General features: G+C 37.8%; 1 protein-coding gene across 4 annotated transcripts; it reads left to right on the forward strand.

The window, feature by feature from the left end:
• The first annotated feature begins 985 nt into the window (after positions 1–985).
• Positions 986–27,666, forward strand: nt5c2l1 (5'-nucleotidase, cytosolic II, like 1). Of its 4 annotated transcripts, XR_008388098.1 has the most exons (21): positions 986–1,180; positions 4,106–4,179; positions 4,763–4,880; positions 6,199–6,294; positions 8,745–8,836; positions 9,622–9,679; positions 9,886–9,979; positions 11,711–11,764; positions 11,938–12,021; positions 12,152–12,193; positions 12,522–12,623; positions 12,721–12,787; positions 12,989–13,159; positions 15,344–15,395; positions 15,536–15,590; positions 15,701–15,877; positions 16,098–16,115; positions 17,676–17,762; positions 17,956–18,055; positions 22,269–22,724; positions 26,151–27,666. XR_008388098.1 is itself a non-coding variant. In XM_053644908.1 (20 exons), exons 1-19 carry the CDS (start codon positions 1,113–1,115, stop codon positions 18,025–18,027), a joined length of 1,581 nt encoding a protein of 526 aa, XP_053500883.1. In that variant the 5' UTR covers positions 986–1,112; the 3' UTR covers positions 18,028–18,055; positions 22,269–23,560. The 4 variants fall into 4 exon arrangements, 3 of the variants coding, with proteins under 3 accessions (XP_053500883.1, XP_053500884.1, XP_053500885.1); XM_053644908.1 differs by lacking the exon at positions 26,151–27,666 and having other exon boundaries at positions 22,269–23,560; XM_053644909.1 differs by lacking the exon at positions 26,151–27,666 and having other exon boundaries at positions 22,272–23,560.
• Positions 27,667–27,924: the final 258 nt, after the last annotated feature.

Here is a 27,924-nt window from a genome sequence, read left to right on the forward strand (position 1 = left end):
TTTGTTATTATACCACAGTGTTAGTTTTCAATATACTCGGGTGTTAAAATAGTTAATGTCTTTAACTGGTGAGGTGAAAACCCTGAAAACCTTATTCCATCTCTGTAAGGATGCAATGTTTACCGTTAGCTAATTTGCTAACTTGTCGATTATGTTAGCTATCCGAATTGATGCTAGTCTAACCTGGTATTAGCAAGGTAAACAGGCTAGCTTGCAAATGACAAATTGGTTGATTCTTGAGGGTTTTTTTTTCTTTCCATCATTGATGAACCTCATCGGATGCTAAACTCAAAGATTTTTGAGATTTCAAATGAGTCACTTGAAATATAAATAAGATTCTTTTTTTTTTTGAAAATGTAATTATGAGTATAAGTAATCAATTTTAATAATGTAAAAGTATATATATGCCATAATAATACTCAATTATAGTAACAAAGTATGATTACTTGAGTATTTTCCACCCCTACATTTAACATATTGTACACACAAACATGCAACAAAGACAAGTTCTCACATCCTACCCTCCTCATATACCCCTCCCATCAACCCATACTGCACATGTTGTAGTTATTGCACAAATTCTTAGTTGTCATAAATATAGTTATGGCACAAGTTTGTATTTATTGCACAAATTATTAGTTATCATAAATATAGTTATTGCACAAGTTTGTATTTATTGCACAAATTATTAGTTATCATATAGTTATTGCACACATTTTTAGTTAATGCACAAATTCTTAGTTATCATAAATATAGTTATTGCACAAGTTTGTATTTATTGCACAAATTATTAGTTATCATAGATATAGTTATTGCACACATTTTTAGTTAATGCACAAATTCTTAGTCATCATACATATAGTTATTGCACAATTTTTTAGTTATTGCACAAATTCTTACTTATGCACAAACCGCACGCGCTCCTGTCTTCCCCGTCAGTGGGCGTGGCCCTGGCTCGTCGCGTGCTAAGGGCCCCCCCTCACGCAGATCTGCGGAACGCTCGTGCGCACTGCAAACACTCTAGACACGCGTGATGTCAACGTGAAACTTCAGTTTAAAAAGTGCAGCTGGAGCTGAAGTGGGACAGAGAGACACATCGGAGACACGGCAGCATGGACGGAAACGGGGGCGAGCACGAGAACGTGGACGTGCACGCGGGGAAAGGAGACCTCCAGCACAGGTGAGGAAGACACAAGTCTGTCTGTCTGTCTGTCTGTCTGTGCACACATCATAGTGTGAGTTAACAGGAGAACTGGAGAGGAGAAATGATAAGGAGATAAACATATCTACCTCCTCTGATTAAATCACTCATTATTATCCCTTAGAATGTAATAATACTACTACTACTAATAATAACAACAACAACAACAACAACAATAATAATAATAATAATAATCATTTAATAACACAGACTCTCAAAGGGTTCCTTAAAGTTTTTTTTGCATTATTAAATTGCATAGTCTGTCATGTCCTGTCTTATAGGAAAACACTGTTGTGTGGTTCTACATAGAACCTTTAAGGGTTCCCCAAGAGGGACGAACCTACCCAAACAAAACCATTTACCGCTCTAGACTGAACTGTTTTTCACCCAAGAGTGTAATTTAGGACCTTTTAGTTATCTTAATACTTATCTTCTTTTGTGTGTGTGTGTGTGTGTGTGTGTGTGTGTGTGTTTTTTACTTTGCACGCTCGTAAACTATCTTTATTTATTATTCATTCTATATTATTTATTTACTGTTTGAGTGTTTTTAGTTAATTTATTAAAATTCTATTTTTGCACATCCTATAAGATACAACTATGTCTAAATAAACGGTGCTATAAACACAAAAGGCTGGATCTAGAACCCTAATAAAACCCTAAAAATGTCCTCTAGTTTGTGAACCCTTAAAGGTTTTATGAAGAACTGTCGACCGCCTATGAAGTGAAACACCATTAAGAAGCAAAATAATCCTTGAGGAAGCCAGTATTTTAAAGATGTTATTACTCGTATTGTTTTATTATGTGCTTACAGTATCCATAGGAAATTGCCACAACATATAGCATCTGATTCATTTCGCCCGCCGTTTGTATACTAAGTATTCGTTGGAGTTTTGATGCTTTATATTTGAATACTTATTCAGGAGTAACCCGTGTGCTGAACATGTGATCAGAGTTACACAGTCATGCAGTTTAAATAGGACGGATTTTCGGCTGCACGTTCAGGAAGGGATATTGATTTCGCTCACAATGTAAGGAAGTAAACCTTTCAACTCTGAGAATTGATTTTTCTTTTGACATGATGCATGTTTCCGTGGGATTCGCCTACATTCTCTGTCTCATTTTTCGCCTTGGGTCATCCTTCGCTGACGTTCTGACCCAGCCGTGTGGTTGATCTATAATAAGCACGAACGTGTACGGTGATCAAAACAGCGTCTTGGCAAAACCGTGAATAATTGATCATGGCGTTTATGGTACTAGGAAGGTGATTCATCTTCATTACACTGGCAGCGATGGTAGTGGGTAAAATTTCCTGCTGGCGTCCAGAAGGTTGCAAGTTCAAATCCCAGGAGTGCAGAGAGCCACTGTTGGGTCCTTGTGCTTGGATTGGGTTCTGTCTCAGTTGTAATGTGGGATCTCAACCTGAACAGTAGAAATAGATTTGCCTCTGCAGGTGCAAGCAAAGGTCTGCAGCTCGACTGAGTTTGCCGGGTTGACGACACTGGAGCTGTCCGGTAAAATATTAACCGTAACTCTATACGCTCTGAGCTGCTCCACAGCTGTGAGGCTGCCATCTTGAACTCCAGTCTAACAGAGATGCTCTAATTGCTGATATCGTAACATTTACACACTTTATCTTAAGAAACAGCCATCAACGATGAATCAGAACTGGGGGAATCGCTGTCCGGGGTGCCAAAATATTCGCAGGAGTTTAAATTCTGATTTTCAGTTATGCTCTTGGTCTAATGTAGACTAATCATGCACTGTAGATGAAGTAATGCCGTTGTTTGTGTGTGAGCTCCTCAAGCGACATGCTCCTCTCAAGATGCCACAGCCCCTTTAAGACTCGTCTTACGCGAGCTGTGATGACGGCACCGTGTGTTGCCGGGTGTTGCTGATAACAAGAACTGCGATGTCCTGATATGAGGCACATCACCGAGAGCAGAAGGGTCAGCCTTTGCAGAATCAGTGTAAACAAGTGTGGAATCTTTTCCGCAAAATTTTCATAGCGATAAATGACTGACCACAAGTCGATATATGAAAGAAGTGAGGAAATGTTTCGGGGCGACGAGTGGCAATTGATCCCATTGATTATTTCTTATGCAATTTTCAGAATTGTGGAAAAATAACAGTACATATTCTGGTGTACATACCAAATACTGTAGGGAATTCAAAAAAAAAAATTGTGTAGACTTTTCTTAATTGATAGATGACATTTGTTCGGTTTTAATCCTGGTTTCAGTTGTGTTAGTACAGTCATGATTGTAAAAAATAGTTTTCCTAGGTGTGTGTGTCTGTGAAGACATTCTCAGAGTTAAATCATGTTCACCGAATTACCTATTATACATAGACAAAATTAGTAATAGTTTCAGTATTCAGACTGGCACTGAGCTTACATGGCTAGTCAGTGGTAAACAATAGCATTTATTTGCTAGCATGCACTGGTTGCCCTCCCTTTGACATCTTGTCTTGTTGCCTGTGAGCTGTAAGGAAATTGAAGAAAAATAAATAAATAAAGGAATTGTTGTTTTCTAAACTGTAGTTTTAAATGCTCTGTAAAACAGCTAGCTAGCTAGTTGGATAAACACACAGTAGAGTCAGTTAGCTGATTTAGCTAGTTATCTAAAGAGTGAGAGACTTCAGTTTCCTGCTTTTTCTGACATATAGAGTCATTTATCCAGTCACAGTATATACTGAGAAACACGCAAGGTTGGACAGTTTTGCAGAAATGACCATTTATGACATTTATATCTTTGTTTCATTTGCCGTGTTATTCCACCCTATGCTAATTAAAATTACATCAACAAGCTCGGCGTTTCCTTAACATTACTCCAAAAGGTTCATTCTTTTAAAACAATATGTTGGTCCACAGAAGTAATTTTTCCTTTGTCTCTGCTTTAATTCCAGTGTGTTTGTTAACAAGAGTGTGGCTCTGGAGAAAATAAAGTGCTATGGCTTCGACATGGACTACACTCTTGCTGGTGAGTGCACTCTTGAAGGTTTTTAATTGGACCCGTGTAGACTATCAGACAGTTTCTAATTCCTAAGATGTTTTACAGCCTTCAGTAAAGTGGCTTAGGCTAGCAAGTGGAGACTCTGGGTGGGAGGGATGGCGTACTCTCTCTCTCCCTGTCAATCATAGTGATACTAGCCAATGATGTGCCTCTGTGAGGTCATATACAGTATGCAGAAGAGAGCAGATAGGCCTTTTTTCCCCCCTGCGGTGTGTGTTACACTGCCCTGTGATGCAGCATGAGCAGCAGGTTGAAAATATGTGGCTTCATATGTTTTGGAAGAGGCACTTGTTAGCCTTCACCCTCTCTGATTGGTAGCTGTTGTATGATAGCGGAGAGAATTGGCAGGTGACAAAAAAGTGGGGAAATCCAAAAAAGCAGTGGCTTAGATGTAGAGGTTTAGTGCTAAAATGTGTGTGAAAGGATGTTGAGTTTAAAACCTTAACCTGCCTCCCAAATGAATATGCGAATGTAAATGTGTAAAGATCCTGTGCCAGATGACATTTTCATTGCCCTGACTGCCAGATAACTCTATTTTTTTCCCATGCAGTATACAAATCTCCTGAATATGAAGACCTGGGGTTTGAGATGCTGAGAGACAGACTGGTGTCCATTGGCTACCCACACGAGCTGCTGCGCTACACGTACGACCCCACGTTCCCCACACGGTGAGTACTGAGGGATCTTTGTTAGGTTAACGTTTGACTAGTCAAATATACTAAAAGGGGGGGGGGGGTAATCTATTTTTGGATCTAACTAGGTTTCATCTTTCTCCATGATCTATTTCTTAAACATGTGCAAATGCCTGTGTGAAGCAGGAGTGTATTTACAGTTGCAATCAAAATGATTCAACCCCCACTGCAGGTATTTCATGTATTTCATGTATTTTCTGCCCCTAGCCAGTTCAAGTATTTCATCTGTTCCATTAGTTGCATCAGGTGTGCTTGAGACAACACCTGTTTTGCATATTTGTGCTGTTCTGAGGGATTCTATTCAGGGGGTTGAATCATTTGGAAACTACAGAAATCATTATAAGTTGCATTTTTAGTTTTTAGAATTTGGGGAAACCAATTGAAGCATTCGTGGTGTTGAAATATTTCAATCGCTTTTGTTTGATTTGTTCGTTGCAGACAGCTGAAAGTCTGTAAATTTTAACAATAAACCTGATGAACCTAATGAACCTTGCAATGGGGGGCTGAATCATTTTGATTGCAACTGGAGCTATTACAACTAGTAGAGGTATAGGGAAGCTGATTTGGCTGTAAATCATGATTCATAATTTGAGGTTTCGCAGAAAATTGTATTAACAACAACTAAACCATGATAAACCAGACTTACTGACAGAGTAATGATTATTTAAATAACTAAATAAAACCAAGGAAGGTTTAGTACAGGCCTTTTATTCTGAACAAAATCTAGACATCCAATTAATGTCCTGCATAAAAGTCTTTTATACACGTTTTTCGCGTCTTTTAAATCAGTAGTTTTCTAAGGTGTCCGCCAGGGGGCGCCCGGGAGCCACAACAATTTGGTGTGAAAAATAAATAAATACATGATTTTTTAAATATATATATATGCATTACTATAACATGTTATTTGTAACAATACATATTAAAATCACATTTGCTGTACCTAACTTTCTAATTGCTAGACAGATAAAACATTCCTAATGTAATGTAATGTAAAGATGTAAGATGTAATTATTAATAATAATAAAAAAAGGTGGATATATTCAGAAGTCTGTATTTTTAATGTGTTTTAAAGACATCTTGTGAAAGGGGGGCCTCGGTCAAATGTTAATGCCATTTGGGGGGCCTTGCCCTGGAAAAGTTTGGGAACCCCTGTTTTAGATGTCTCACTAGGGCAGGATTAGATCCAGCTGTGCCAGTAGACACCATGGTGTTTTATTTATTTATTAATTTTTTTTAACGTCCGTCTCTCTTTTCATTCTCCTTCATGTTCTTTGTGTTTCCCGCTGTTCTGCAGAGGTTTGGTGTATGACACGACCTACGGGAATCTGCTAAAGGTGGACTCGCATGGAAACGTCCTAGTGTGCACACACGGCTTTGTTTACCTGAAAGGGTAAGTGAGATCTGAGTGTGTGCTGAGTGAACATGACGTGACTTTTGGCTCCTGTACCTCGTGCTAAAAAGAAAGAAAGAAAGAAAAAAAGATCCACCAGACTTTAGTACTGAGCTTATGGAAAAACCTGACATGAAGAAAGTAAAAATAAATCTTCAGTGAGTGAGAGAGAGAGAGAGAGAGAGTGATTGAGAGAGAGGACATGTGTAAGTAAGTTGGAGTTGTGTTAATCCACAATTCAGGGAAGTAATGTAGAGGCACCGAACAGTTTATTTATAGTGTGAATTTATTCGTGCTTGTGTGTATGTGGCTGTTCGTGCTATATTTTCCGTAAATATTCTTTACCGCCTCATTAAAGCACATACTGCCGTGTGGAAAAGTTCTCCTCGGATGGAACAAAGCGCTATAAGCAGTTGTCAAGCGTCGAGCTGGTTTATTATCACCATGAACACTGGATTCCTGAAATGCTTCTTGAACATAAAGTGTTTGAAATCATCCAGCTGCTCGGTTTTACGTCGTATAATCCTCTCTGGGTCAGATCAGATGTGACCGTATGTTAAGAAACGTTAGACGGGTTTCTGTGCCGGAGCCGGTGAGCTGCTCAGGGATTTGAGAGCGAGAGCGTGTGTGTGGGATTGATGACAGGAACGGTGAGACAAGGAATCCCACATGCTGATTTTTCTCATTTCCCTTTGAAAGTTTTCATTCTAGTTCAGGTTACTGAGTTTAATTTGAGATGTTTTAAAATGTTTATTTTGGTTTTGGGTTCTGATTTTAATTTGAGAACAGTTGCTTATAATTCTGATTAGAAAGTTTTCAGTTCCAATCCCACATGGATGGTTTAGTGGTTAGCACGTTTGCCTCGCACCTCCGCGCTTGGGTGCGGAGCTTAGCACTCGCATGTTCTCTTTGTGCTTCGGGGGTTTCCTCCAGGTACTCCGGTTTCCGCCACAGTCCAAAGATGTGCATTGTAGCCTGAGTACAAATGTGTGTGTGTGTGTGTGTGTAATTGGGCCCTGTGAAGGGTTGGCACCCCGTCCAGGGCGTCCCCCGCCTTGTGCCCCAAGTTCCCCGGGATAGGCTCCAGGCTCCCTGTCACCCTGTGTAGGATAAGCGGCACGGAAAATAGATGGATGTTCCAATCCTAGTTTGAAAGCAACTGTGTATAAGTGATAACATTTCTCCAACTCCAATCCCAATAATAAAACAATGACTATACAGTAATTGCAGTCTGAGATTTTTTTGATCCAATCCTAATTTGAACATGACTATTATTACAATTGGAAGGGTTTTGGTTCTAATCTTAAGTAGCTGAGTATATATACTTCCAAATAGAACATTTTAGTTTCTAATCCCAATGTGAACCTTTTATACCCCAGTGGCAAATAATTGACTATGATTCCAATTTGAAGGTTTTTGGTTCCAGTTCCAGAGTGAAAACAATTGACACAAATTCCTGTAACAACACTTTTGGTCTCAGTATCAAATTTGAAGTCTGTCGGTTCCAACCTTGAATTTTAAGGTTTTAGGTCAAAGGGTTTTGCGCTCTATTTGAAGGACTTTTTTTTATTCCAGTTCCAATTTGAAAACAACTGACAGTATCTCCAGTAACAATATTTTTGGTTCTAATCTCGACTTGAAAGTTTTTGTTTCCATTCCTGAATTTCAATCCCAATTAGACTGGTTTTGCTTCCTGAATTTGAAGGTTTTTGCTTCCAATTGTAATAATTAGATTATATTTTTAAAATGTCAAAAGTCATAAAAAAAACCCCAACATTTTTACAAAATGAGCATTTATTGAATTGTTTAACAATTAATCAGTGTTTATAATTCATTTATTGAAAAGTTATTAATTATAACCAGAAGCTTGCAGTCTCATCATGTTGGTCACGGCTGAGAATTGTAATGTTAAAGCTCTTCGCTGCTATTATAATGTGAAAACTTTGTTTTTTTTTTTTTGGTTTCATTTTAAGTCTTATTTCAGGATCTGGTAGCGAGTACATATCTCATATATATATATATATTCTGTTTGTGAGAATTGCGTGTGTGAAGTTTGTCAGAGGAAATAAATAAATCAAGGGTTTATGCACGGTTAGATGTTCAGATGTTTCAGACTGGGCTTGTTTCCACTGGCACACGAATGCAGCTGTAAACATCTCCGTACAGAAGATTATACACAAATCTTGATTTTGGTCTCTGTGGTGAATTTATCTTGAATGGCATCGTTAGTGTACTTTATTTAGCAGTACAGGCAGAATTAGCCTGTAAATGATTCGTAAAGTAGTAAAGAAGAAATGGCTGCCTGCTAAAATCAGCCGTAACGGTTAGAGTCTGAAATGAAGAAACACTGGACTGAACCAGGCATACTGGGGTAATATTGTATAGATATACAGGGCTTATAAAGGGTTTTATCCTTGCGTATTTACAGTATAACATGTGTGTATGTGCAGAGTGGAGATTCAGCAGTACTACCCCAATGGATTCATCCAGAGAGACGACATAGCGCGATTCTACATCCTCAACACGCTCTTTAACCTCTCAGGTACAACAGCCTTTCCATCTGCGTACAAAAAACGTACGTATGTAGTGAAATGAGCACTATGTACACCTGGTGCCCGGGTTATTAGATGTATTTACCACAATAGGACCATTGCTGAACAGATATTATTCAGGTGACACTGATATGGTAGTGTCAGTGTTACTTCTGTGTTGACTAATAGTCAACTAAAGATCCGTTAAAAGACACGATTGGATGCAACAGCATGATTGAGACACACTGTGCAGGGAAAAAAGTTTTAACTTTAGTATCTTACTGTACATCTACAAGGTGAAGAACATGGTAGGAGTGTGTAATAAAATGCAGTGAATGTTTTATATAGTGTTTAAAACTGTACCACATACACTACCGTGTAGCACCCTACTGCATCCGGTGGTCTTACGACGGTCCCGTTAGTCCCATTGCCTCGCGCCTCCGGGGGTTGGGGTTTCGAATCCCTCCTCCGCCCTGTGTGCACGGAGTTTGCATGTTCTCCCTGTGCTTCGGGGGGTTTCCTCCGTGTATTCCAGTTTCCTCCCCAAGTCCAAAGACATGCATTGTAGGCTGATTGGCATCTCTAAATTGTCCATAATGAGTGTGTGTATGTGTGTGCGATTGTGCCCTTCGATGGATTTGCACCCCATCCAGGGTATCCCCGAGTTCCCTGGGATAGGCTTCAGGCTCCTCGTGACACTGTGTAGGATAAGCGGTCTGGAAAATAGATGAATGGATAGTTATTGTGAAGAAAAAGGTGTCTGTCTGTTCACTGTATACATGCTTTCTCCAAACAGAGACGTACCTGTACGCGTGCCTCGTGGACTTCTTTACCAACTCCACCCGATACCAGACGTGAGTGAAAGATGCTTCAGTAGCACGGCGGATACAGTGCATTTATCTAAAACATAATAGTTTCCAGAGATCATTTAACATTATTGAGAAATATGTAGGATCCATTAAAGTTCCATTTGAATTTGATTTAATTTGCAGAAAATGTTGGATAAACTGTCTTCCTCTATCTGTCTGTCTGTCTGTCTGTCTGTCTGTCCTTTCTCCAGCCACCAGCAGGGATTTAAGCATGGTGACCTTTTCATGTCATTCAAAAGTATGTTTCAGGACGTTCGAGACGCAATGAATTACATACACGATACGGTGAGAGTACACTCGCACGCATTCTCAATCACACACACATACACGCTGATTAATGACTAGTACAGGCAGAGACGAGGAATAATTTCTCTTTCATCTATACGTAGTCAGGTTGCCAAGACATGCTTGGTGTCTGTCGTTTGCATGTGAACTTTTGTTAACACGTAAGAGTAAGAGGCACTACTTGCTACCAGTTTACTTATTGAATTCGTCTCACAGACTCACCGATGTGGTTGTTGACGCTGTACTGTGTTGTTGCGGCTGTGGATCAGGTGGTAGAGCGGGTTGTCCACTAATCGTAGGGTTGGGGGTTCGATTCCTTTCCCACACACCGAAGTGTCCTTGGGTAAGACACTGAACCCCAAGTTGCTTCCGATGGCAAGTTAGCGCCTTGCATGGCAGCTCTGCTACCATTGGTGTGTGAGTGTGTGTGTGTGTGTGTGTGAATTGGGTGAATGAGAACCTTCGAGTCTGCATGATCCGATTAAACAATTACTAGCTATCATGCTCTAAGGGTTGTTTAAATAATCCTGATCATCCAGCAGATTTTGGATCAGGATGGCAAGAGGAAAATATCTACAGTATGTGACTCTGAAAGAGGGTTCAGTATTAAATGAGCAGCTCATCTGGCTGTGTTTCAATAAGAATAGTAACTACAGGGATGTTTGGATCAATGGGAAATGAGATCAGGAAATAGGGTTGGAAGTATAAATAAAATATAATATCAGGAACTTCGAATACATTGCTCATCTATTTACTGGGGTTATCTCATACAGTGTAGCAAGTAATACTCTGGAAAGACCTTTGTAATATCACAGTCTAAAACTGGATTTAAAGAGAAGCAAATTAGATAAATGAATCACATGTAAATGAATCATACGTAAATGAATCTCATGAAAATGAATCACATGTAAATGAATCATACGTAAATGAATCACATGAAAATGTATCACTTGAATATGAATCACATGAAAATGAATCTCATGAAAATGAATCACATGTAAATGAATCATACGTAAATGAATCACATGTAAATGAACCATATGAAAATGAATAAAAATAAATTAAAGACATTGCTCATCTATGGGAAGTCACATGCTAATGAGGACGACCCCACATGGTCCATCTAAAGATGATTGAGATTACTGAGGATGGTACCACTTAAAAACCATAAAGATGGCTTTGGACCTCAATTCATATGAACAGTTATGCTCTGATGGCTAGGACTTCAACTGCTTTGAGAGCTTTAGGACTGCAATTGCCACAAACAGTTTTGCACTCGCGTTTCCAGTGGAGAAGTTATTTGAGCATGTAGTATTAGGACACTTGTAGAAGGGATTTACTTATTTATAATCACTTTCACCCAGATGAGGTTCCCGTTTGAGTCTGGTTCCTCTTGAGGTTTCTTCCTCATAGCGTCTCATTGAGGTTTTCCTCGCCACCTTCGCCTCTGGCTCGCTTATTAGGGATTAATTCATCCATTTAAAATCTATATCCTGAATTTATATATTTCTGTAAAGCTGCTTTGGGACATTGTCCATTGTCCCGAAGCGCTAAAGAAATAAAACTGAATTGAATTGAATTTCTATGTGATTTGTACCACCATCTAAAGTTTTGCTAACAAACTACCAGCAAAACAATACTTTTCATTCCTTTTAAGCTGTGATGCACTGCTGAAACTGGTGTGGTTCAACTTCACTGGATTAAAAAAAGGATTTTTCTCCCAAACTACAGGGCTCTCTGAAGGAGAGGACGCTGCTGAATCTGGAGAAATATGTGATCAGGGATGTAAGTGATGATCTCTTAAGTGTGTTTAATGAGGTGTAGATGTTCATTGAAGGTCTTGGTATATTTCCATAGGTGATACTCTGAATCTTGGATCATTAATCTTAGTTTAATTGTTCTTCCTGATTAGCTTAAAGTATTGTTTCTCTCTCTCTCCTTACCTCCATCTGATTTAGCCTCGAATTCCCGTGATGCTGACCCGCATAAAAGAGGTTGCGAAGGTGTTCCTGGCCACCAACAGTGATTATAACTACACCGAGGCAAGTGTCTCATGGTTCGGATTAGTTTCTAGGATCAGCTCCTTACTGTTCCATATATATCAGCACCCTTACTCATACAGTTGTCTACAACCAATGAAATAAAGTCATGTCTTTTCCTTTTTCTAACCAGGCCATCATGAAGTACATGTTAGATTTTCCACCTGATTCAAAGGTGGGTAATCGATTTATTTGAACGATTTCATCAATGTGAATGCCTCTGTTACTTCATTTTCAACAACTTTTGCGTCATGTTTACATTTATTCATTTGGCAGAATCCAATCCAAGCACACATATGAGCAGTTCATGGTTCGTTTAGGGGGGAAAAACCAAACCTACAGATGTTTCCTGTAGTGAATCAAATGTAGTGAATCTGCCAAAACATTTCAAGTGTCCAACATTTGAAATGTCCAAAACAGCTACCCCTGCTTATTATATTCCCTTTATATATGAACCTAATGGATTTGGTGAATATAATATTGGCTGTATATATTCCTTGTAGTACCCAGAAAAGTCATGGCGGTCGTTTTTTGACCTGGTGGTAGTGGACACACGGAAGCCGCTGTTTTTTGCTGGGGGGACGGTGCTGAGACAGGTGGACACGGTACGACTTCTCTTCCAGACTTCTCTTCCTGTGTGTGTGCTACGTTAAAAAGGAAGCTGCGGAAAATGACCTTTAACAAAATATATGTGTGTGTCAGAACTCCGGAAAGCTGAAGATAGGAACGTACACGGGAGACCTGCAGCACGACACTGTCTACTCTGGAGGTAGGAAAAGTTCTTTATCCAGTTTCTATAACTAGTGTCTCGGAGACTGGCAGGGTTGCCAGATCTGCACGTTTGAAGCAAGGCAGTGATCATACGTAGTATAAAACTCCAACACTATGACTGGTTTTCCATGGTTAAAAATGTCATACAATACACTCATGTTCGGTTTTTATATTCAATCCTGTGATATTCCTATGTCAGGTTCCTCAGATATCATCTGTGACTTGCTGGACGTGAAGGGGAAAGAGATCCTCTACGTGGGAGACCACATATTTGGGGACATTCTGAAGTCTAAGAAGCGTCAGGGTTGGAAAACCTTCCTGGTGATACCTGAGCTGATCAAGGAGCTCCAGGTGTGGACGGACAGGCATGGTGAGAGCTCATGTAGTAGTCCGCGGACGAAAGAAAGTTCTCACAGTGACAGCTGTTAGTTTTATTCAATATTAGCAATGCTAGCACGGAAGGAAAGCACTGTATTAATTACAACCAAACTACTTTTAAAGTAATAATGATATAATTATTAATAATTAATTAATTAATTTTTTTAATAACACCGCATTTTGCAGACGATTTTTTTTTTATTGATGAAAGAACATACCATACATTTTATCTCTTTATAGTTAAATGTAATGTCGATAAATGTTCATGTCATCACTTATAGTTATAAACAGACCCTCACTAGCCTCTTCCTCTCTGTCATGAGTTAATAAAACAAAACAAAAAAGTTTGCTATGCTAAAAAATGCATGCTACAGAGAAGCTAAATCCTCTGTCCTGAGGACTTTCCCATCGCTTTATTATTTACTTCTTGTGTCCTGTCTGTATTTTTTTTTTGTATTTTGTTATTTTATAAAGTTATTATTATGTATGTACAGCAGTTTAGACAACTATTGTTGTAAATGTGCTTTATAAATAAATCTTGCTTACTTACATACTTACTTACGTACCTACTTACTTACCTTACTTACTTACTTACCTACTTACTAACCTACTTACCTACCTACCTACTCACTTTCCTATCTACGTACCTACTTACTAACCTACTTACCTACCTACCTACTCACTTTCCTATCTACATACCTACTTACTTACTTACCTACTTACTTACTTACTTACCTACTTACTTATCTACTTACTTACTTACTTACCTACTTACCAACCTACTTACCTACCTACCTACTTACTTTCCTATCAATGTACCTACTTACTTACTTACCTACCTACCTACTTACTTTCCTATCTACGTACCTACTTACTTACTTACCTACTTACTTACTTACTTACTTACCAACCTACTTACCTACCTACCTACTTATTTTCCTATCAACGTACCTACTTACTTACTTACCTACCTACCTACTTACTTTCCTATCTACGTACCTACTTACTTACTTACCTACTAACTTACTTACTTACTTACTTACCAACCTACTTACCTACCTACCTACTTACTTTCCTATCAACGTACCTACTTACTTACTTACCTACCTACCTACTTACTTTCCTATCTACGTACCTACTTACTTACTTACCTACTTACTTACTTACTTACTTACTTACCAACCTACTTACCTACCTACCTACTTACTTTCCTATCAACGTACCTACTTACTTACTTACCTACCTACCTACTTACTTTCCTATCTACGTACCTACTTACTTACTTACCTACTTACTTACTTACTTACTTACCAACCTACTTACCTACCTACCTACTTACTTTCCTATCTACGTACCTACTTACTTACTTACCTACTTACTTACTTACTTGCTTACCAACCTACTTACCTACCTACCTACTTACTTTCCTATCAACGTACCTACTTACCTACTTACTTACTTACCTACCTACTTACTTACCTACTTACTTACTTTCCTATCTACATACCTACTTACTTACTTACTTACCTATTTACTTAACGTCTTACTTATTTACTTACTAACCTACTTACCTACCTACATTCTTACTTATTTGCTTACTAACGTACTTACCTACCTACTTAGTTAATGATAGAAAATTAATCAACACTTTCTGACCAAGCTGGTATACTCTGATAATCTGTTTTTATGATATGACCTGTTGTTTTAAAAAATAATAATAATAGTAGAACCTGACAGGACAGAAGCAGTAAAAATGTTTGACAGATACTTTTAACCAAATTGTCTTTCACCTGAGCCAGAATGTAGTGATGGCATTCACACTCCCGGACACTTGATTTTGAAGGAACAGGGAAGAATTTTACCCGTAACCCAAATAAGCCTTCTTATAGCCTGAGCAGTGAGGTTAAAGTAGCTAGCTGTGATTTTACTAGTTTTAAATCACTTCTACTGTTCAATTCTATCTTCAAACTGAAAAACATGGTTCAGTCTGAGGTACTGCATGTGTGTGTTGATTTACGCCTTACTTCTGAATTTCATTATCCTCATAACTTCAGTGCAAACCTAAAAACAGAAACCACACTTATCATCACACTGAAATTGTCTGTTTGAGGGCTTGGGGGTCAATTGTGTATTTGATTGTACTGAGTTATAAAGGAACGGTGTATGCTCTCTGCAGAAATGTTCGAGGAGCTGAGGCAGCTTGATATTTACCTCGCCGAGCTACACAAGTGAGTATGAATCGGTCAGTGTGTTTGCGTCCATACCATATACAACAGTATGAAGTGCTGATGCACGACCTGACCAGCAGATGGCAGAGAAGTCTACCACGCACACTGAGTGACTCATCTCCTCCTTACTCTCATTCCAGGGATTCGGCCTTCGGAGGTGGATCAGATGTTAATCTCATCCAGAGCAAGGTTAAGGTGAGTCCTGCATCGTTCACATACTATATGTCATTCATACCATCAGTTTAGCGTGGATGGTTTCAGACTTTAAGCATGTACGATGCTGCACGTGTGTGTGTGATCTTCAGATGGTGACTTACGGGATGGAGCTGTGTTATGGAAAGATGGGAAGTCTGCTACGCAGTGGCTCCACAAAAACCCTGTTTGCCAGTCAGCTTCTGAGATACGCCGATCTGTACGCTGCGTCCTGCATCAACCTGCTGTACTATCCACTCAGCTACCTGTTCAGAGCGCCCTTCGTAGTGGTAATCAATAATAATAATAATAATAATAATAATAATAATAGAAAAAGAATCTTCCAGTGCTGTTACACTATATTCTAGTCTGGTTCAAAGGATCATATTCTACAATTTTGGCTGCATTTTATTAAACGTATCGTTGTCTCTACTATAGTGTATACAATCTGGTATTTATAACATAGCATTTCATAATGTATTCCATTTTTATTTGATCTTTATGGCAAAGAGAACTGAACAGAATACGGTAAGAAACAACCATTAATTAATTAAGTAATTAATTAATTAATCAATTGATTAATTAATCAATCAATCAATCAATTAATTAATTAAAGATCAAAAATACCTTCTTTTTTTTATTAAAATAGTGTGCATATTGAATCTTTCGTGATAGAGGAACACGTTTTACATACGAACTAGCGTAACCTTCATTCATCAAACAGTTACAAAAAATGGAAAAAGAATTTGTTAAAAAAAAAAATTAAATAGAAATATATATATTTTTAACTTTTATGTTTCGTGGTGTTTTGTAACCAAGTGGAAATACTTGTACTTTCAAAACGCTAATATATTTATATTTAGCTTGCGAATTACAGTCATCATACACACTTGAAAATAAAGGTTCTTCAGTGGTTCTTTACAGCACCATAGGTTCTGCGAAGAACCTTCTTCTTGACAAGAACCATTTCATTGTATAGGGTTCTTGAATTGTTTGGCTCTTTGGAGATTAAAGAAGTTCTTTATGGTTCGTTATAGGTTCTTCAGAGCAGTGTGTTGGTTCTTCAAGGTATCATCACTTGACAGGTTAACGTGAAGCCTATAAAGTTCTTTGTGGGACTGGAAAAGGTTCTCCTGGCATTACTTTTAAGAACCTTACTTTGGTTCCTTAAAGCACTAACTAAGGGTTTTTTATTTATTTCTTTAGAGAACTTTACGATAACATGTTTCCTTGTGGCACTGCTATGAAGAACCATTTGTGGGTTCTATAAAGCCGGGCCACCGGAGCAACAGCTGCCATCTGACCCAGCACTTCAGGCAATAACAGAGACAGGTCTGAAAAACCAGTTGGAAAACCAGTTAGTTCAGTTGGGGAGGGGTGCATATCATCTAAAGGGGTGCTCTGTGGTGCTCACTACTGCTTAATAAACGTGTGTTCAGTCAGTATCGCTAACGGTTCAATATTTTAAGTGACATGTGCACATATTCTGTATTCTGAACCGATTACGGGAACATTTTACACAAATTACATGGAAATTGTTTCGCTGGAAAAAATGTTGAGCGAAACAGACAGCGACAAACAGCCTGTCGCGGAACATGAACATGGCTTCGATTTTTAAAACAGATTTTAGATAACTAGTGTTATCTGAATTTGTGAACGAATCTTTTGCTGCCCGAGGAGTAAAATGCAAAATGTTGGGTGTGAGGTCGAAACAGACTACGCTGATGTTCATTTAAAGGTGTGGCACACCCTGGCTCCATAACAAAACATATAGTCAGTCTGTATGTTTTTAGAGACAAATGACAGATGTACCTCTTCTCTCAGACAAAAAATAATTGCCCCACCACTTTTAGAGTAGTGGCGCCACCCCTGCTATAAAGCCCCAGTGAATAGATGGTTCTCTAAAGAACTTGAGAGTAAAAGGTTCTTTGTGCAACTTTAAAGGGTTCTCCTATGGCATCAGGCTGAAAAAAAAAAATCCTTTTTGCTTCTGATTGGAACCTTTATTTTTTAAAGCGTGTAGACGTTATAAAGATGTTATGAATGTTTAGATCGCGTCGGCCGATTGTGTATTATTTGCTCTTTCAGATGCCCCATGAGTCGGCTGCGGACCCTCACACCAGAGACCTGTCTGTCCCGGATCTCTCAGCCATCCTCCGAAACACATCCATCAAGGTGGGAGCACATCAAAGTACACCGAATTCACCTCTAAACGACCGACCCTAAAAAGAGCCATGACAAGATTCACGATTTAGACATGAAACGCTTGAATTTATTACAAATAACAAACCAAATGATTTGTCGAATCAGTGAGATTTAATTCTTCGTGCCAGTTGTATATTAATCTGCTGTTTCTCTGTCTGAACAGAGGCGGTGTCAGTGTGACGGTGAGAACTGTGGGCTGGAGAACTGCGAACAGAACAGGAGAACGCAGCCATAACTGTGGAGATGTGAGCGTCTGAATGCCTGTACGCTGATTTTTATTATTTAATTTTTTTTACGTGGCTTAGAATTGACTGTTAAACCCAGAGAACCTACGCGATATACGGCACTCCTACCTTATAGGAATACTTCACATGACAACGCTAGTTTTGCTAATTAAACATAATTATTCGGAGCGAACCTGTTGTACCTGGCCACTGTTGGACATTATTAATGATGAGCTGTGCTGTTGGATGAACTGTTCCTTGGAGCTCTTTAAACGATATTTGTACAGTAATTTGTCTGCTTGAAAGTGAAGATTTGAACCCATCGACGAGCGAAGCATTTAAAATGTCACATGACGGACAGTTACGTCAGAATTGGATGAGTTATCTATAACAGCACGGCTCACGGTGATTCGTCGGGGCTGACGATGTTTATTTATTAATGAAGGACATTTGAATTTTTCTAAGAAAAAAAAAATTGAGTTCATGAAACAAAAAACGGAGCTTGTCGTGTTACCGAGAAAACCCTGAAAGCACAAAGTCCTCAGTCCTCAGACTGTTACGAAGCATTGCAACAAAGCACCGACACTGGAGACTCCTTCCGCGAACGTTAAACGAACATCCTCTAACAGAACATCCTCTCCATATCACTGTTACTCTGTTTAAAGAAGGAGCACATTAATATCATTTGCACTGATTTGTATTAAAGCCAGAACTATTGTCGGAGCTACTGTTAGAGAAGAATTACTCAACACCTTCTATATAAAAACACAACCGAAAAAAATATAACAGCGACTAGCTTTTATTTGGAACTTCGTATTTTTGTTATTTTCAACAATTTCATTAACGTTAATGTTCTAACGAAACGCAATCGTGTAGTTCATCCATCTAACATAGAACGCTAAATTTGGTTAACTATATCTGTTGTGCCGTGGTGTGTGACGTCACGGGCACTATTATTTATCACGTATTGTCGTCTCGTTATTCTGACATGGCGTGAACACACACTCGGTCGTCTGTCACAATGTAAATCAGTGTAAATGCTAACATTCAGCTCTTATAGAGTGGAGCTCCAAAATGGAGACCCCCCCAAAAAAAAAAACACAGCAAAATGAAGATCCCAATTTAAATGGTTAAAGTTGTGTGAACACAGTTGCTAGGGAAAGTGAATGCAGAGCAGAGGATTAGCTAGCTAATGACTGAAGCTGACGACTTAGCGAGCTAGCATGTTGCTGTTCAGTTGTTTATACAGACAGTGTAAAAGGCAGGATGACAGTGGAAACCAGACAAAACAATCGACAATGACAACATTTCTCTCAGATGTGTTAGTAAACTAGTGAAAGAAAGACGCCGTGCGAGTCAAATTCAACGTCGCATCACGCTCTATGTTGAGAAATTTCCGGATCTCGTCAAAAGGTGTCAAAAAGCTCCAAGGTGGGACGTCCATGTCGAATCTTTTCGTAATAACAATCGTATATGAATGTAGATGTCTTGCTTGCTAAAGACAACACCCTTGCGGATTTAGCTTGCGGTAAAGTGCCATGTTCTGGGATTAGGTTCTGTTTTTTTGAACAACATGCACTCTCATGAAAAAAGGGTACTATTCCTTGTCGCTGGAGTGGTACCATTAAGTGTAACCCTTTGTACCCTTAACGTATTTTTTTCGAAAGAAAGGTAAAGCACAACAGTCCATTTATGTACCTTAAATCTGAAATTTTTAAAGGTAGAACAGGTGTTTATATATATATATATATATATATATATATATATATATATATATATATATATATATACTTTTGTTTGTCACTGCAGTTGTATCATCATCTTGTGTACCTTTATATATATATATATATATATATATATATATATATATATATATATATATATATATTAAAAGGTACACAAGATGATGATACATCTGCAGTGACAAACAAAAGTACATACACAGTTGAGGTCATAAGTTTACATACACCTACCTGATTGCTGTAAATTGTTCTGAAGCAAAATAATAAGAATATACACCGATCATCCCGCTCAAAAGTTTACACCCCCCTGGCTCTTAATGTATCGTGTCGCCTACTTGAGCATCAGTGAACGTTTGCACCTTTTGTAATAGTCGTGTACGAGTCCCTCGGTCGCCCTCAGCGTGAAAAGATGGATCTCGACATCATACAGCCGCTGTTGGAAAGGAGTTAGATATGCATCAGATGCCGGAAAAGCACAGAACAGTGTGCAGTTTAACTGCTCAGGACAGACAAGGGACTCATGAACGACTCGTTGGTCATCCAACGCCACAGGGTATTAAGAATCGAGCGTGTGTAAACTTCTGAACGGGTTCGTTTGTGTAAATTCAGTTCTTATTGTGTCTTGTGGACTATATGTAAACATCTGCTATGTGAAATAGTTTATTCAGGACAGGACTAAATATACATATATTAAAAAAAAACCCTAAATGCAATTTCAGTTTATCATCCCGCTTATTTTTATTATTATTATTATTTTTTTAAATGAACATTTTGCGGATTCTGCAATGGGTATGGCAACTCCTGACCTCAACTGTAAACTCAGTGCTTATTTTTTTTCTGAGAGTAATGTATTAATAAATGTGTCTCCATGTGCAGTAGTCATATATTTTTACTCTTTTGTTGTGTTACGATCATCCCGATTGATCGGAGACCATTTCTGTGCGATTCTCCGACAAAACCCAAATCGGTCTGGTGTAAATAACGCAGAGCGATGAGGTGTTCCTCAACACTTCAGCAAAGAAGTCCTAATACTATATGACACTCATAATATTCCCATCGTATACAGTACATTTCATCCAGTACTTACCTTTAAAACATTCTTCATAGTGAGGATTGAAGATGAGCACTGTGACACTTAAGCCACTTATCTCAGGTTCAGGTTGTTATTAGGTGAAGAAGGTGTGTGAGAGAACTGTGCAGCGTATGAAGTGTTCATGAAGCCCTGCTTTAAGAACATGAAGATTGACTTGCCTGCGTGCAGCCCACAGATATTCGTACATGTATATAACTCCCCATCAAATGTTTCTGAATAGATGTAGTTTTATAACTGCATTCAGAGATAGCTAGTGTTAGAGGTGTCGATTTAGTGGTGGTGTTTTTTTAAATACATTTATAAATAGGATTGAAAAATCCTGTCAGAAATCTAACAAAAAGGTGTATACATATTCCTTTAAAAGGATATATATATATAGGCTCAAAGACTCACACACCCACAGCTGCTCTCAACTACATATATAGATTCAACATTCCTAAAGCTCCGCCTTTTATGGTCTATAATCGGCTAAACATGCTCACTGCTTGCAAACGTCTTTGAAAGGCATTATATAAATTAATTATTGTTGTTGTCGTTGTTATTATTATTATTACTCCTAAGAAGAGTCTCAGGATTTTTTTTTCATGCATCATATAATCTTATGTATTAAAACAATGTTATGTCTTTATTGAAAGTAACTCTATTGTGTGTTTTGACTTCCTTTGTTCCCTGTTAATTTTTTTTTCCTTCTGAAAATTATTATATTATATTATATTTGAAAAGTATTATATAAAGAGTTTAATAAAAATGTGTTTTGATCCTATTAGATTTTTCACATGGCACATCGTTTCTGTTCAAATATATAAATATATATGTATATATATATATATATATAAACAGTACAGACTACTTATGTTTAAAATCCACTAATAAAATAAGATTAAAATGTTTTGAATAAGAAAAGTTTAAAGTTTTAATTTTATCACTACACCAATTGCAGAGCAAAAAAAAAACAAAACAAAAAAAAACCCAACTAATTAATTATTAATTAATGAAAACCCTTTTTTTTTTTTTTTTTTACACTTAATTGAATACTATGACCCAAAGGAGCAAAATTATACACATAAATTGTACTGTAATTGTTGTTATATGTTTTCTTGGTGTTATAATTGACTCGACCCTTAGCTTTTATAAACAGATAAATTCCATTGTCAGCTTAGGATTTCTGAGCTACAACCTATTCTTAGTTTTAAAAAATATTAGAGATAATTATTCATGATCTTTTATCACATCTAGATTGGACTATTGCAATTCTCTCTATGCAGGACTCTGTCAGTGGAAACTATCTCACCTACAGCTTGTCTACTGACTGGCAAAAATAAAGGGGGGGGGGGGAGAACATATTACTCCTGTATCATCTCTTCACTGGCTGCCGGTTCAATTCATTGATTTTAAGATTCTGTTATTTGTTTTTAAGCAGTACATGGGGCGGCTGTGGATCAGGTGGTAGAGCGGGTTGTCCACTAATCGTAGGGTTGGCGGTTCGATTCCCGGCCCACGTGACTCCACATACCGAAGTGTCCTTGGGTGAGACTCTGAACCCCAAGTCGCTCCTGATGGCAAGTTAGCGCCTTACATGGCAGCTCTGCTACCATTGGTGTGTGTGTGTGTGTGTGAATGGGTGAATGAGACACAGTGTAAAGTGCTTTGTAGAACCGCTGAGGTTAAAAAAAAAAAAAGCGCTATATAAGTGCTGACCATTTACCAGTACATAACTTGACGCCACATTATATTACAGATCTCATAAGCCTTTATATTTCATCTAGGTCTTCGAGGTCTACAAATCAAATGTTGGTGTCCCTCGGTCTGAGCATAAGTCAAAGGGTGATGGGGCGTTCTACCGTGTCATTCTACCGTGTTTTTCGACTTCCTGGTTGGTCAACTCTGTTGTTTTTAAACGCGCTATATAAATCAACTGAGCGGAGTGTTTTTAGTAATTTAGTCCGATCAAGTTTAAAGTATTAGACATGAGAAATCTATAGACAGACCAAATCGAATAAATCAATAGACATTAATGAATATATCTGATATTACTACCATGCAGTGGAATCGACTGAAGTTATAAAAATGTGTATTACAGCTGAAATCACACACTTTCTCCATCAAACTGTCCACTACAAAGTTGCTTGTATTCTGCTGCCTCTTCCATGATTGTTTTAAATCCTTCTGTTTTATTTATGTGCTGTTGATTAATTTACCGAGCGGTCGTGTGTCATTCAGATGAATTTTTTACTTTTAGTCTCAGCTTTGAACCGTGTTTACAGAAACCCATTCACTGAGTTGGAGATCAAACCAGAGCTAAATTTTTTTCATTCATTTACATAAACCTGCAGCACTAATTTAGTATTTACTTTTTTAAAAAAAATGTATTATTATTACATTTATTACGGTGTGACATGCTCACGCTACATAATTAATGAAAAACATGTAGACATTTCCAGTATTTTTTGTTTTCTCACACACTTAAAATTCTTTTTTTAATTTTAAAACCTCGTGTATGTAACGTACAAGATTTTTATTTATTTTTTTTAAATGAAAGTGTAACGTATGTTATTTACCTGTAGAAGCAAAAAAAAATTTTCGGGATGCAATTCTGCTGCAAGATTAAAAAGGCAAGAGGATGGCGCTGAGCCTAAAAATGTATCTCTGGGTGTTTTAAATCTAGGAAATGTTTAAAAAAATAAATAAATAAATAAAATAAAATAAAAATCTACTTGTAAATGAACACACACACACACACACACACACACACACCCCAGATATTTAGGCATAACGGGATATTTTAAACGCAAGAGGCTGTAAAAAGTAAATAAACAAACAAACAAACTTCCCAAAAAAGTAGTAAAGAGTGCCAGGATGTATAAGATGAAAGCAGCGACCTTTGTCAGTTTTGCCGAAATGTGAGATTATGAGAAGGATGAGATTATTTTCTGAAACGTAACGCTTTCACACATGGTTCATGACATTAAATGGCTGTAATAATCTATCAGTACGCTTATCAGTATCACCATTATCTGTGTGTTTGGTATAGTGTCCTACCCAACAGCTTCTTTTACACACACACACACACACCATCATCCATTCCTCACATTCCACAATTTCCCAGCAGCCATTTGAAACACGCCCCAACAAGCTGCATTCTTTCCCAAAGTGGCCAAGGGTGTTGCGTTCCCTCCCCTCCCCTCGGCTCTTTCCCACCCTCCCTTCAGTCCTATAGATAAACCGAGTTAACATTTAACCTGACACATATTCCGTAACCTTGCCGGGCTACAATCCTGTTCTCGTTCAGACTGCAACAAAACGGGCCGAAATTCTACAGAGCATCTCGGATAGTAAAGAATTCGTGAATTTCAGCTCCACAATTTCAACGAAATATTATATCTAAATATATATATATATAAAAATTTTTTTCCATTTTTGAAATGATGAGGGTGAAACGAAAACATTTAACCTGCAACATGAACTAGAGAAAGAGTGAAAATCTCCTGCTAGCCCATTGTTCTCAATAGCTCCTTCGACTCATGCAATTTTGTGACGCATTTTTTTTTTTTTTTTTTTGCAATAAACAATCCGAACTAATTCAAAATTTGACTCGTTTCGTTTCGTTTCATTTGACAATTGTATTAAAACATTCCCATAACAATAATTACATCCACAGCTATGGAAGTGTGAGCTTTACCCTGGGACAATAACGCTGAACACAGACAGAAATTCCTCCTCAAATCTTAATTTACAGAACATTTAACTATAAAGTTTTTTTCTCCAAATTCAGACGCCACGTCTCGAACGCGTGATTATTTTCTCCAGATCCGCAGCATTTGTTGAAGACGTTTTTTTGCAACAACAAAAAAAAAAACGCCCAAAAAAATTCATAACTCTGCTATGTAAACTTAAATTGTCATATGACCGAACATACAGAAAAAAAAGATACCGTGCAAGTGAGTACGAAGAATTTATTATTATTTTTTTAAATGATGGTTTTTATGTCCAGCTGTACTTTACTTTTTCGCCTGAACTTTTCATTTTGATTTGAATAGTTATGGTGAGGGTTCTCTTTGTCTTTTTTTTAGAGTCAACTTCTTGTGTTTTACTACAACTCCTTTACATTCATAAAGATAAAGATCATTAAATAAATAAGTAAATAAAATAAAATAAAATAAAAAGTGGTAGGACGCTGTGTAGGCATCTGACGGCATGCTGCAGAACGACGTTCCAAACCAAACCACTCCTCTTTTTTCTTTAAATGCACGTCAATAAAATGAAATATGCATGAAAGTAGGCTTAGCCCATGAGCGATACAGAATATCCTATAACAGGGCCGCACAATACATCATTTAATAATAATAATAATAATAATAATAATAATAATAATAATGCTTCATTTATTGAGTACTTAATAGTTTACTAGTGATTGCAATATTCACAAAGAAACCATGAAATTGTGCCAGAGGTTTTAGATGATTTCTGTCACGATCGTTATCAATATGTCATTTTGGTCAGACTAATGTTTACTCGTGTAAAAAATTTGACTCCTCAGAGATTCACGGAATTGTTTTAATATATTTGCACGTAGGACAAAAATCACTAACTTTCTCCTCTACATGAAATAAACGGTACGAGACTCTTCAGGCGTCTACATTTCATCGAATCCAAAACGTCTCGCAGTTAAAGGATGGGGCATGTACAGACCTGGCACACTTTTTTATAGTTATACCGCCTGTAGCACTTTCTCACACACACACACACACACACACACACACTTCAGGGTATATAGTTTAAGCAGACTGGAGCGCATGGAGGTAGTCAGCGATGCAGAGAGAGGCATTTGGCAGTCCCGGGCCGGGCCGTGTCCTCATCCCCTCCCCCATCACTTCGCACAAGTGGACTTCTCTAACCACATTCCTCTCAAAACACTCACCCTTCCCACCACCACAACACAACAGGATCTCACACACACACACACACACACACACCTCTACCTCAGTTCTTGTCTCGAGGTTTACCAACAAACACCACATCACCCATGAGATCACCATATAAGCATCCAATGTTTCACAAAATTAAAAATATTTTTTTTTTCCAACCAATCTTCACAATTGTGAGCAATATTACAAAATTGTAAAACTCTCCCTAAACAGACCCCCCCCCCCCACCCCCACAAGTGTTACTGATAATACCGTTTAAAACACTGTGATAGATCACATTACTGATCATCAGCACATGCCTTGTCCAATCCTTTATATATAAAAAAAAAACCAGATACTTGAATGAACATTTTAACACTTTTATTAATTCACAGAGCAAAACTACAGGAAAAGCGTCACAGCCCTGCTATACTAAACTTCCTGCAGGTGGTCAGCTGAACGCGGCCGGAGGTTAAATGCTATGACAATACTATTGCACTGCTAGAATGGATGGTACAGTAGTGCAACATCGTCAGAGCAGCTGACCTCAGCACATCAGCACGTGCGCGTGGATGGAGGACGGCCATCTTCCCGGGCACAGTTCCCAATTTTCTCCTGTGACTACAGGTCTCCCCCCCCCCAAACAGATACTTGATTCAGCACATAAGTATGTACACACACGAACAAAACCCAAGAAAATCTCACACGAGTCAAGAGAATCAGCATAAAGAATAAAATTTTAATCTTAATACATGCTGTGTTTTTGTGTGTGTGTTTGGGGGGGGTGGCTGGGACACCACCACCAACATCTACCATCACGACAACTAGTGACTGTAACTGATCTTGTTATTCCAATATTTAAAAAAAAACAAAACAAACAAAGCCTATTCTTTCAGTTTCCTTTAAATATCAGTAAGTAGAGTCTGCTTTTTAAAACAACTTTATACTCGCAGCTTTTCAACACTGCATTATGATGGGAAAAAAAAACAAAAAAAAGGTAGCGGTTCTTCGGCATAAACGTCGATCTAAATTTAGATTAAACTCCGGTAAACTTTGAGGAGCTTTCGTGTTTTTCACGCAAGTACAGCGTTGGATATTCCAATCACGACATATAAACGAACACAAGCGAATAAACGAACGAACGGAGCTGCAATCGATCGATCTGGTATGGAAGCTTCTCCTTTTGTGTCTTGTCCGCTTTCCAGATTACAGATTAAGACTGCAGATAAATTAAGATTAAGTTTAAACTCCAGTAAACTTTCACAGCACTTTCACATCCTCGTTTCAGTCTCCAATAGAAAGAAAGAAAGAAAGAAAGAAAAAAATGCTGTGGTGTGTTTCTAATAAAAAATAAATAAATAAAAAGCAAATTCAATAAAACAAAAGCTTATACGGTTAATACAGCGTGTCCAGAAGGTTAGGAATATTGTCACCGATTTGCTATAAATGTTTTTCTCTTTAGTATTTAGTCCACTTTAAAGTTTACAGATTATAGATTATGCGAGTTAAGATTACATTTTTGCACTTTTCACCCAAACAAGCCCTCGGTATTCAAATTCTGGAAAAGAAATGAATAAATAAACGAATCAAAAGCTGAGGCATGCTGCAATCCATTACAGGAGCGTTTTCTTTTGGGTCCAGTTTATAGATTGTAGATTATAAATGAAATTAAGATTAAACGTCGAGGAGTTTCGCGCTTTTCACCCAAGCAAGCGTTTACTATTCAAATACAGAACAAATAAATAGGTTAAATAACCAGTTTAAATTCTTTGGTACACTAATCATTTTGGTATAAAAGCTTTTCCTTTGAAGCCACGTCCACTTCGAATTACAGATTACGAACGGATTAAAAGTTCAAACTTTTAAAACTCCAGTAAACTTTAATCAAGCACTCGGCATTAAAACGGAGAAAGAAAAAAAAAAAAAAAAAAAAAAAAACCACCACATTATTTTAACGGTTATATAAATGCACCCAAGTTTTTGAATCAAACTGAGTACAAAAGCTTTTTCTTTAGTGTCAGATCCACTTTATAGATTAGCCTAGAATTTACATTAAATTAAGATTAAACTACAAGAAACCTGGAGACGTTTTGCATGCGTTCAATATTCAGACAGCAACAAATTATTCAATGAAGTTTAGGTACACTAATCAAACAGCTAGAAAAGTAC

This window comes from Ictalurus furcatus, chromosome 16 (assembly GCF_023375685.1).
Source record: "Ictalurus furcatus strain D&B chromosome 16, Billie_1.0, whole genome shotgun sequence".
In the NCBI taxonomy this organism is placed as follows: Eukaryota; Metazoa; Chordata; class Actinopteri; order Siluriformes; family Ictaluridae; genus Ictalurus; species Ictalurus furcatus.